This window comes from Diorhabda sublineata, chromosome 6 (genome assembly GCF_026230105.1).
Source record: "Diorhabda sublineata isolate icDioSubl1.1 chromosome 6, icDioSubl1.1, whole genome shotgun sequence".
Classification (NCBI taxonomy): domain Eukaryota; kingdom Metazoa; phylum Arthropoda; class Insecta; order Coleoptera; family Chrysomelidae; genus Diorhabda; species Diorhabda sublineata.
In genome coordinates this window covers 1,321,934-1,334,126 of record NC_079479.1, presented here as the reverse complement: position 1 = coordinate 1,334,126, position 12,193 = coordinate 1,321,934, and the positions used below count along the sequence as shown (strand labels likewise).

Sequence of the window (12,193 nt, the reverse complement as noted above, 5' to 3'; positions counted from 1 at the left end):
CGAGATAGTTTTTTCTCGATAGAAAAGCTCCTGTTGAGCCTGAAGCTTTCAGGAACAATTCTAGAAGCTAGCTCCGCTTCAATTGGGTCAGGAATCCAAGAAAATGCCACACAACAACTCATTACCACTTTTAACCATCTGGAAAGATTAGGATTCGGAATTTTTATCATGGAAACCATCCATGATCTACTAGATCTTTTATTTCATTAGTTTTATCTTATTTATACCTTCCCTGCGGGATATTTAACCTCCCGAGATAGTTTTTTCTCGATAGAAAAGCTCCTGTTGAGCCTGAAGCTTTCAGGAACAATTCTAGAAGCTAGCTCCGCTTCAATTGGGTCAGGAATCCAAGAAAATGCCACACAACAACTCATTACCACTTTTAACCATCTGGAAAGATCGAAATTCGGAATTTTTATCATGGAAACCATCCATGATCTACTAGATCTTTTATTTCATTAGTTTTATCTTATTTATACCTTCCCTGCGGGATATTTAACCTCCCGAGATAGTTTTTTCTCGATAGAAAAGCTCCTGTTGAGCCTGAAGCTTTCAGGAACAATTCTAGAAGCTAGATCCGCTTCGATTGGGTCAGGAATCCAAGAAAATGCCACACAACAACTCATTACCACTTTTAACCATCTGGAAAGATCGAAATTCGGAATTTTTATCATGGAAACCATCCATGATCTACTAGATCTTTTATTTCATTAGTTTTATCTTATTTATACCTTCCCTGCGGGATATTTAACCTCCCGAGATAGTTTTTTCTCGATAGAAAAGCTCCTGTTGAGCCTGAAGCTTTCAGGAACAATTCTAGAAGCTAGATCCGCTTCGATTGGGTCAGGAATCCAAGAAAATGCCACACAACAACTCATTACCACTTTTAACCATCTGGAAAGATCGAAATTCGGAATTTTTATCATGGAAACCATCCATGATCTACTAGATCTTTTATTTCATTAGTTTTATCTTATTTATTCCTTCCCTGCGGGATATTTAACCTCCCGAGATAGTTTTTTCTCGATAGAAAAGCTCCTGTTGAGCCTGAAGCTTTCAGGAACAATTCTAGAAGCTACAGCCGCTTAGATTGGGTCAGGAATCCAAGAAAATGCCACACAACAACTCATTACCACTTTTAACCATCTGGAAAGATTAGGATTCGGAATTTTTATCATGGAAACCATCCATGATCTACTAGATCTTTTATTTCATTAGTTTTATCTTATTTATACCTTCCCTGCGGGATATTTAACCTCCCGAGATAGTTTTTTCTCGATAGAAAAGCTCCTGTTGAGCCTGAAGCTTTCAGGAACAATTCTAGAAGCTAGCTCCGCTTCAATTGGGTCAGGAATCCAAGAAAATGCCACACAACAACTCATTACCACTTTTAACCATCTGGAAAGATCGAAATTCGGAATTTTTATCATGGAAACCATCCATGATCTACTAGATCTTTTATTTCATTAGTTTTATCTTATTTATACCTTCCCTGCGGGATATTTAACCTCCCGAGATAGTTTTTTCTCGATAGAAAAGCTCCTGTTGAGCCTGAAGCTTTCAGGAACAATTCTAGAAGCTAGATCCGCTTCGATTGGGTCAGGAATCCAAGAAAATGCCACACAACAACTCATTACCACTTTTAACCATCTGGAAAGATCGAAATTCGGAATTTTTATCATGGAAACCATCCATGATCTACTAGATCTTTTATTTCATTAGTTTTATCTTATTTATACCTTCCCTGCGGGATATTTAACCTCCCGAGATAGTTTTTTCTCGATAGAAAAGCTCCTGTTGAGCCTGAAGCTTTCAGGAACAATTCTAGAAGCTAGATCCGCTTCGATTGGGTCAGGAATCCAAGAAAATGCCACACAACAACTCATTACCACTTTTAACCATCTGGAAAGATCGAAATTCGGAATTTTTATCATGGAAACCATCCATGATCTACTAGATCTTTTATTTCATTAGTTTTATCTTATTTATACCTTCCCTGCGGGATATTTAACCTCCCGAGATAGTTTTTTCTCGATAGGAAAACTCCTGTTGATCCTGAAGCTTTCAGGGACAATTCTAGAAGCTAGCTCCGCTTCGATTGGGTCAGGAATCCAAGAAAATGCCACACAACAACTCATTACCACTTTTAACCATCTGGAAAGATCGAAATTCGGAATTTTTATCATGGAAACCATCCATGATCTACTAGATCTTTTATTTCATTAGTTTTATCTTATTTATACCTTCCCTGCGGGATATTTAACCTCCCGAGATAGTTTTTTCTCGATAGAAAAGCTCCTGTTGAGCCTGAAGCTTTCAGGAACAATTCTAGAAGCTAGCTCCGCTTCGATTGGGTCAGGAATCCAAGAAAATGCCACACAACAACTCATTACCACTTTTAACCATCTGGAAAGATCGAAATTCGGAATTTTTATCATGGAAACCATCCATGATCGACTAGATCTTTTATTTCATTAGTTTTATCTTATTTATTCCTTCCCTATGGGATATTTAACCTCCCGAGATAGTTTTTTCTCGATAGAAAAGCTCCTGTTGAGCCTGAAGCTTTCAGGGACAATTCTAGAAGCTGCAGCCGCTTCGATGATCCTCTAAACGTTTTGGTTGGGAAAACTACTACCAGACGTACCATCTTTTCATTTATTGGTGCGAAAATTTGTCTCGTTTCTGTAAAACACTCGATGGAAACTTTCCATTCCGTTCAAATTTTGAATACGGAGTAGAATTGACGGCCGTCGACTCTAGGTGATAGCGGGTACTTCTGGAACGTTCCTCGTAGGTAATTAAATATTAGATCTACTTTATAGCGAATGGAAAATGAATTTCCGTAATTGCTCGGTCGAAATGCAAATTTATATAACTCATACACTATTAATAATATCGGCTTTTAGCAGTAAAAACGCATTAAGAAAATTTACATTTCAGTCATAAATTCCAACGGAAAAATCTTTTTCTTGTTTAGGGGTTTGTTATATACAGCATCTGTGAGGAAAAACATTAATATGGTGTCAGGATTTCACTTTGTCTTACTCATGTATATGCACGGTATAACCTGGAGGCGCGGGTGTATCTCTTTGAGAAGCGAAACGTGTGCCTTGGGCCATTACGTTCCGAAAAGATGCGGGGAAAAAATAATAGGAAATTTGAATAAAGGGATGATGGAAAGGTTCTTAACTACCTCATTTTTCTTTACGGACGAAATAAAATTAATCTAATGTTTATAATTACGTATACAGATCCGTCCGGAATGATCGGAAGGGTGTCGATATATTTTTTCAAAGACGTCCACGCAACAATTCGACTAAACACTCTTGAGGACTCTTCTGGAGTCGCTAAAGACGCGGCGCTCTATGCAAATTCCCGGGTAGAGCGAACCGGAAAACCGGTTTTCTAATCGTGACTTTCTGTCAGCTCCTATCCGCTACAGGCCCTTTCAAACTTGAGGATAATATCGTATGAAATTGCTATATTCATACAGAGACGTATGTTATCATTTTAATAAGAGGTACAAGAAGAAATAATCGTAGTTTGATCCGCGATTTCTTAGATTAACATAAAAAGAAACTACCCCTAGTACGAACCCTTCGAAAATTGTCGCTGTCTCGACCTACCGCCTCCTCATATCGTCCGATGGGTTCGTCAATCTTTCCTGCTGTTACTTCCACTAGTTTCTTATTTTCTTCATCGAGATCCTGCTCATCCACGTCTTGTTACTGCTAGTGGTGGTCTCGTTGATTCCTCAACCTTGGTCGCTTCATGATGTGGTTCATCAGCTGGTTATTGGAGTGGAATCTCTGCTTTTGGTCCACCTCTTGAACTGTTCAACTCTTGGTAGTAGTACTGGGTCCTGATCTACTAAGGAACATCCACTATTTGCGTCGAGCTGATGTTCCTATGGGCTTGGAGCTTCTTGGCAATGAATCCCCATGTTTATAACTTGTTATATATATTTCCAAACACTTCTAGGAACGTCTGATTGAAGCTGAAGTCGAAATATTTCTTTAAACTTATAATTTGTGTGGATCCCTAGTACTAACTCTTCAAAAATTGTCGCTGTCTCGACCTACCGCCTCCTCATATCGTCCGATGGGTTCGTCAATCTTTCCTGCTGTTACTTCCACTAGTTTCTTATTTTCTTCATCGAGATCCTGCTCATCCACGTCTTGTTACTGCTAGTGGTGGTCTCGTTGATTCCTCAACCTTGGTCGCTTCATGATGTGGTTCATCAGCTGGTTATTGGAGTGGAATCTCCACTTTTGGTCCACCTCTTGAACTGTTCAACTCTTGGTAGTAGTACTGGGTCCTGATCTACTAAGGAACATCCACTATTTGCGTCGAGCTGATGTTCCTATGGGCTTGGAGCTTCTTGGCAATGAATCGCCATGTTTATAACTTGTTATATATATTTCCAAACACTTCTAGGAACGTCTGATTGAAGCTGAAGTCGAAATATTTCTTTAAACTTATAGTTTGTGTGGATCCCTAGTACGGACCCTTCGAAAATTGTCGCTGTCTCGACCTACCGCCTCCTTATATCGTCCGATGGATTCGTCAATCTTTCCTGCTGTTACTTCCACTAGTTTCTTATTTTCTTCATCGAGATCCTGCTCATCCACGTCTTGTTACTGCTAGTGGTGGTCTCGTTGATTCCTCAACCTTGGTCGCTTCATGATGTGGTTCATCAGCTGGTTATTGGAGTGGAATCTCTGCTTTTGGTCCACCTCTTGAACTGTTCAACTCTTGGTAGTAGTACTGGGTCCTGATCTACTAAGGAACATCCACTATTTGCGTCGAGCTGATGTTCCTATGGGCTTGGAGCTTCTTGGCAATGAATCCCCATGTTTATAACTTGTTATATATATTTCCAAACACTTCTAGGAACGTCTGATTGAAGCTGAAGTCGAAATATTTCTTTAAACTTATAATTTGTGTGGATCCCTAGTACTAACTCTTCAAAAATTGTCGCTGTCTCGACCTACCGCCTCCTCATATCGTCCGATGGGTTCGTCAATCTTTCCTGCTGTTACTTCCACTAGTTTCTTATTTTCTTCATCGAGATCCTGCTCATCCACGTCTTGTTACTGCTAGTGGTGGTCTCGTTGATTCCTCAACCTTGGTCGCTTCATGATGTGGTTCATCAGCTGGTTATTGGAGTGGAATCTCTGCTTTTGGTCCACCTCTTGAACTGTTCAACTCTTGGTAGTAGTACTGGGTCCTGATCTACTAAGGATGTTCCTATGGACCTGGAGCTTTTTGGCAATGAATCCCCATGTTTATAACATGTTATATATATTTCCAAACACTTCTAGGAACGTCTGATTGAAGCTGAAGTCGAAATATTTCTTTAAACTTCTAGTTTGTGTGGATATTCGATCCAGTTTCGTGTACGATAACTTTGGAAAGCGAAGGATTGCGACTTGGAGTATTGGAGTCTTGAAACCTCGGCTGATTACGATGATTTTTTTGAGTTTTTGTCGATCTTTAACTTTTTTCTGTCCTTCGTATCTCTGTATCATTTTTCATTTTTCCGGTGGCGCCGCTGATTTTTTACTTCTCCCGAGAAGGGCGATACAAAGGACAGGAGGTTGTGTGTGAGTTTTAATAGCTCTTGGAGAAGTCATTATAAGCGATAAGGGACATCGTCGATGTAGTTTTGAAAGGTCTGCGAAATGTTTTCGAGATGAAGAGATTCCGGTTTTAGATACTGTTTATAAGGAACGAAGTTTTTATTATTTATGTAAAAAGTTTCGAGTTGTAACAAATGAACGATTCATTTTGTAATTTGATTTTAACAGACAACTAGAATTTGAGTTTTCATTGGGGCATTCGTTTCGAAAAATGCGTATTTTATTTCTGTCTTTTAAATAAGTAATTACTTCGCTATTGTTTCAACTATTGCCTTTTCTAGAAGTCGTTAAAGGGCTTAAACATTTAAATCAAAACTTTCTGCTTAGGGAATTGAGATATAATTTGATTCAAAACACAAGCATACTTCAGGTAGTTTATACAGTCCTTGGGAAGCAACGTCTAGAGGCTGTTCAAGATCATTGGCGTAGATTTCGATGAAAAAAACAATATAAAATTTATTTCCTTCCGATGTGGTAGTTAAATTCGTCTCTAAACCTCAGCTCAAAGTACGGAAAAATCGAAAAACTAAACACAATAAAAAAAAATTAATGTTAAATTGAAGGTTTTTCATCCCACGTCCCACGCTAAAAGTTGAATTTTTCCAAATACAGACCAAACAAAATTGTTGTTGCTTATTTTCCCCTATAATATTCCCCAAATAGAAACCTGGGGGATTATCTCCGTGCGGTATGGGAAATATAACACACAAAAGGACCTTACACCCGCCAAAATTCTTTTCGATTGAGCGATTACTCGAAATGTCATTTTCGAAAGTTGGTACTTCGTAAACGTCATATGGATTTGACATTAGAAGCGCCATCTGTGTGTCAGTCACACGATTTATTAGTTGATTGAATAATTATCGATGTACATGGTAAAAAATCGTGATTTATCGGTTTTTATAAAACGGGGTTTACGTCTAATTTATTCGTGGTGCTAACAAAGATTAGATAAAGGGGGGTGGTTGGATTATATGGGCATGAATTATTTTTAATTACACGAGAAAATTGAAGAAAAAAAAAAAGTCTTTCGAATACGTTTTCGTGATAAATGAACGCAAAAATTCGAAACGGAAGTTGTTTTAATTGATATTAAAAGTCTTCGGCGTCACTGAATTTGAAACTTTTTAATGAAAAAAGTTATTATTCCGAATTATTCTTTCATTAATTTATCTAATAAGTAATAAAGGAGAAAAATTGAAAAAATTGTTAATTAATTGAGCCGCGTTGTCAGTTTCGTCTCTATTTTAAAATTTTTATCGACTTTTCGGACTTTTTGATAGAAAAAAAAACAATTATTATATAATTAACCACGTAGCATATTCAATTGAAGTCATTACGTCAAATTTCTAAATAATACCTCACTCCAACATTAAACTGCAAGCATTTCTTGGAAATTCCTTTGGGAATACCTTCCATCGATGTCAGGAATAACGTCAAAACGTTTCCCTGTTGGTACAGAGTCACATGGTGCTAAATCTGGTAAATAAATTGAATATAAACAAATACCAAAACCATTAACAGTCAAAAACTTCATTTTAAGTATTTTTTTCCAACAGATTGTTCTGTAAATATGCAAGAAACGTTTTGTACATTCGGGGTGTACATTTTTCGTACTTTTTCGTATGTTTTTGAGGTCTAATTACGTCCTGACCAAACTGACTTATTTCCACATTTAAATCTTTCACTAGATTTCCGAGTCGAGCTCACTAAGGAATTAATTCGTTGTTTTCTTCAGTCAAAACTTCAGTTTTTCCTTCAGGAACCTAAATGTTGACGCCAAATCGATTGTATAGCAACATTTGTTCGTCTTTTCCGAAATTCATCACTGATTTATGTACAATTACAAGAAGTCTTCTTTGATAGATTGCACGAATCGATTATATGCATTTTTATTGGATAAGACCTTTTTTAAAATCGTAAAAAATCGTCCGACGTAAACCTCCACGTGTGATTTGCATTTTTGCACAAAATTAATTCTTTTAAACGTTCACCATCAACAATTTTGGGGCAGTAAGAGATAAACTGACGATAGTAGAGACATAGACAAAGAGAAACGCTTTATTACCAAAAAATTGTTACAAATTGTAGGCAAAAACTCGAATACAAACATAAAAACAACTAAATCAAGATGAAATTCAATATACAGAAAAATTTATATCGATTTGATTTCAGTTGGCAAGTGATTACGCATTTTTTCGCTTTGCAAACTATTGAGCTTCCCGTAACTAATTCTGAACGTGGAGTAGGTAGATTCCTAGTGGATAATCCTCTCTGAAACAGCGGAAACGGCCTTACAAAATAAATAAGTAGGAAGTCTTTTAGTAACCACACACGTACCCCAGAAGGGGTGCGGCTCGATAAGGGCGTAAAAAACTCTTGAGGAGATGGATTAGTTCATTTTTTTTGAAATTAATTGTTTTGATAAAGAACCAATTTCAAGGAATAGTCCACAACAAATTCTAGATAGTAGCTTGGCAAGTGATTTCGCATTTTTTCGCTTTGCAAACTATTGAACCCTCAATTAGTCCTGAATGTGGAGTAGGAAGATTCCTGGCGGAAACTGCGGAAACGTGCTTACGATTTAGGCAAACGGCTTTAAAGATAAATAAGAAGGAAGAGTTCAGGATTTTTTAAAATCCCAACGGTGATCCCAGCTGTTTAGTCTGAGATAATCCCACGTACCCCAGAAGGGAAGGATAAGCGACTCGATAAGGGCGTAAAAAACTGTTGAGGAGATGGATTAGTTCATTTTTTTTGAAATTATTTGTTTAGATAAAGAACCAATTTCAAGGAATCGTCCACAACAAATTCTAGATAGTAGCTTGGCAAGTGATTGCGCATTTTTTCGCTTTGCAAACTATTGAACCCTCAATTATTCCTGAATGTGGAGTAGGAAGATTCCTGGCGGAAACTGCGGAAACGTGCTTACGATTTAGGCAAACGGCTTTAAAGATAAATAAGAAGGAAGAGTTCAGGATTTTTTAAAATCCCTACGGTGATCCCAGCTGTTTAGTCTGAGATAATCACACGTACCCCAGAAGGGAAGGATAAGCGACTCGATAAGGGCGGAAAAAACTGTTGAGGAGATGGATTAGTTCATTTTTTTTGAAATTATTTGTTTAGATAAAGAACCAATTTCAAGGAATCGTCCACAACAAATTCTAGATAGTAGCTTGGCAAGTGATTGCGCATTTTTTCGCTTTGCAAACTATTGAACCCTCAATTAGTCCTGAATGTGGAGTAGGAAGATTCCTGGCGGAAACTGCGGAAACGTGCTTACGATTTAGGCAAACGGCTTTAAAGATAAATAAGAAGGAAGAGTTCAGGATTTTTTAAAATCCCTACGGTGATCCCAGCTGTTTAGTCTGAGATAATCCCACGTACCCCAGAAGGGAAGGATAAGCGACTCGATAAGGGCGTAAAAAACTGTTGAGGAGATGGATTAGTTCATTTTTTTTGAAATTATTTGTTTAGATAAAGAACCAATTTCAAGGAATCGTCCACAACAAATTCTAGATAGTAGCTTGGCAAGTGATTGCGCATTTTTTCGCTTTGCAAACTATTGAGCCCTCAATTATTCCTGAATGTGGAGTAGGAAGATTCCTGGCGGAAACTGCGGAAACGTGCTTACGATTTAGGCAAACGGCTTTAAAGATAAATAAGAAGGAAGAGTTCAGGATTTTTTAAAATCCCTACGGTGATCCCAGCTGTTTAGTCTGAGATAATCCCACGTACCCCAGAAGGGAAGGATAAGCGACTCGATAAGGGCGTAAAAAACTGTTGAGGAGATGGATTAGTTCATTTTTTTTGAAATTATTTGTTTAGATAAAGAACCAATTTCAAGGAATCGTCCACAACAAATTCTAGATAGTAGCTTGGCAAGTGATTGCGCATTTTTTCGCTTTGCAAACTATTGAACACTCAATTAGTCCTGAATGTGGAGTAGGAAGATTCCTGGCGGAAACTGCGGAAACGTGCTTACGATTTAGGCAAACGGCTTTAAAGATAAATAAGAAGGAAGAGTTCAGGATTTTTTGAAATCCCTACGGTGATCCCAGCTGTTTAGTCTGAGATAATCCCACGTACCCCGGAAGGGAAGGATAAGCGACTCGATAAGGGCGTAAAAAACTGTTGAGGAGATGGATTAGTTCATTTTTTTTGAAATTATTTGTTTAGATAAAGAACCAATTTCAAGGAATCGTCCACAACAAATTCTAGATAGTAGCTTGGCAAGTGATTGCGCATTTTTTCGCTTTGCAAACTATTGAGCCCTCAATTATTCCTGAATGTGGAGTAGGAAGATTCCTGGCGGAAACTGCGGACACGTGCTTACGATTTAGGCAAACGGCTTTAAAGATAAATAAGAAGGAAGAGTTCAGGATTTTTTAAAATCTCAACGGTGATCCCAGCTGTTTAGTCTGAGATAATCACACGTACCCCAGAAGGGAAGGATAAGCGACTCGATAAGGGCGTAAAAAACTGTTGAGGAGATGGATTAGTTCATTTTTTTGAAATTAATTGTTTAGATAAAGAACCAATTTCAAGGAATCGTCCACAACAAATTCTAGATAGTAGCTTGGCAAGTGATTGCGCATTTTTTCGCTTTGCAAACTATTGAGCCCACAATTATTCCTGAATGTGGAGTAGGAAGATTCCTGGCGGAAACTGCGGACACGTGCGTACGATTTAGGCAAACGGCTTTAAAGATAAATAAGAAGGAAGAGTTCAGGATTTTTTGAAATCCCTACGGTGATCCCAGCTGTTTAGTCTGAGATAATCCCACGTACCCCAGAAGGGAAGGATAAGCGACTCGATAAGGGCGTAAAAAACTGTTGAGGAGATGGATTAGTTCATTTTTTTTGAAATTAATTGTTTAGATAAAGAAATTATAGATTTAATTACAAATCGAAATTTTTCTCGATACAAAACGATAACATTTAGTTGCTTTCAGATGAAATTTTTGCGAAATCCGAACCCTACGCTAATGTAGTCGACTTCCAAAGTTTTAGGTAAACACCAAGTGGCAAAACGCTTTCTTGTTAGTAAACACGAAATTTCTGTTCAAACGCTAATACAAAATTCATCGCAGGATTTGCGCAGTTAATGAGTTGGAAAGTTTGTTTATTTTCACGAAATTGGTACATTAGTTGATCTGTTATTTGTCCTCTTTCGCCTAATATATAAAAGATTATATATATATATATATATATATATATATATATATATATATATATATATATATATATATATATATATATACTAGGGCAAAAGTCTGTAAGCTTTTGCGCAAATTACGACGAGAGTTATTCCAAGGCGGTTAAAATTATTTTGGACACGTCTTCTTTCCAACTCTGAATACATCATCTGCGGTGACCCGTTCTGGTTCATCCTCACCATATATTTGCACCAGAGCAGCCTCTACAAGTCGTCGAAGTTGCTCTGAATGTTTGTTTTCAGTACCAATTTGTGATTTCTTGTATATGTTATGTAACGGTACGTTTTTGTTCGGTTGCAGTTCCCTGGTCATGAACAACAACAACAACAACAACTTAACGAACCAAGCCAATAACAACAACAACAACAACAACAACAACATCAGTAGTCACAATAATAATTTGTTGAATGCAACAAACGCGAATGTGGTGGCGTCGCAAGCCCAATCGAAAATCGTCGGGGCCGAACAACAGGAACAACCGGACAGCGACACTATAAAAATGTTTGTGGGACAAGTGCCTCGTTCTATGGATGAAACTGAACTCCGGAAAATGTTCGAAGAATACGGCAGAGTACATTCTATAAACGTGTTGAGGGATAAAGCCACCGGAGCCAGTAAAGGTAAATCCGATCTTTTCCAAATTAGATTTTTACATTTTTGTTATTTTCTTTTTAAATGACGTATCGGAAATATGAAGTTTCCTCTATTTCCATTGGAATAAATCACGAAAAATTAATGAAAAAACGAAAAATAACGTCAGATTTTAACATATTTGGAGCATGCCGACATTTGGCAAGGGTTGTAGACGTATTTTACCGCTTGCCAAATGTCGCGGCTCGAACTGTACGTATTAATAATCAGAATTGAAATATTGCACAATTATCGTTTGATATTTTCTCCACTTCCATCTTTTTTGTACGTTTATCTACCTCGTTCCATAACTCCAATTGATCTCAACCAATAGTATCCCCTGTATATGTTTTTTTTTATTTGTTTCTTCACTTGAATCCGCCATTAACACGCTTAAAACTCCTCCTCGATAAGTAACGAAACAACTTGCTTTCCGCTAACTCTGTTTCCTTCGATGTATTCTCAACTATACGAGGGGATATCGAAAAATAACCATTACAAGTAATATATTTGTTTCCACTGTTTGAATTCATCTTTAAAGATGACTGCCAGCTCCAGTTTCGTTATTTCGTTGATGTTTTCGAATCGACGTTTTTTCACGCTACTTTTTAAGCTCGGAAACGAGAAAAAGTCGCGCGGAGCCAGGTCGGACGAGTAAGGTGCGTGGGGCGACGTTATTTTTAACCAAAAACTGACTAAC

General features: G+C 37.6%; 1 protein-coding gene across 4 annotated transcripts in view; it reads left to right on the top strand.

The window, feature by feature from the left end:
* LOC130445992 (CUGBP Elav-like family member 1) overlaps nucleotides 1-12,193 on the top strand; it is a 142,071-nt gene that overhangs the window by 46,811 nt on the left and 83,067 nt on the right. For all 4 annotated transcript variants that reach the window (XR_008910091.1, XR_008910090.1, XM_056781939.1 and 1 more), the window contains one exon: nucleotides 11,164-11,483. Coding sequence is in view for 2 of the 4 variants with exons in the window: in XM_056781939.1 (XP_056637917.1) it covers nucleotides 11,164-11,483 (320 nt within the window). In the remaining 2 variants the exon portion in view is untranslated. The remainder of the gene's footprint in view (nucleotides 1-11,163; nucleotides 11,484-12,193) is intronic.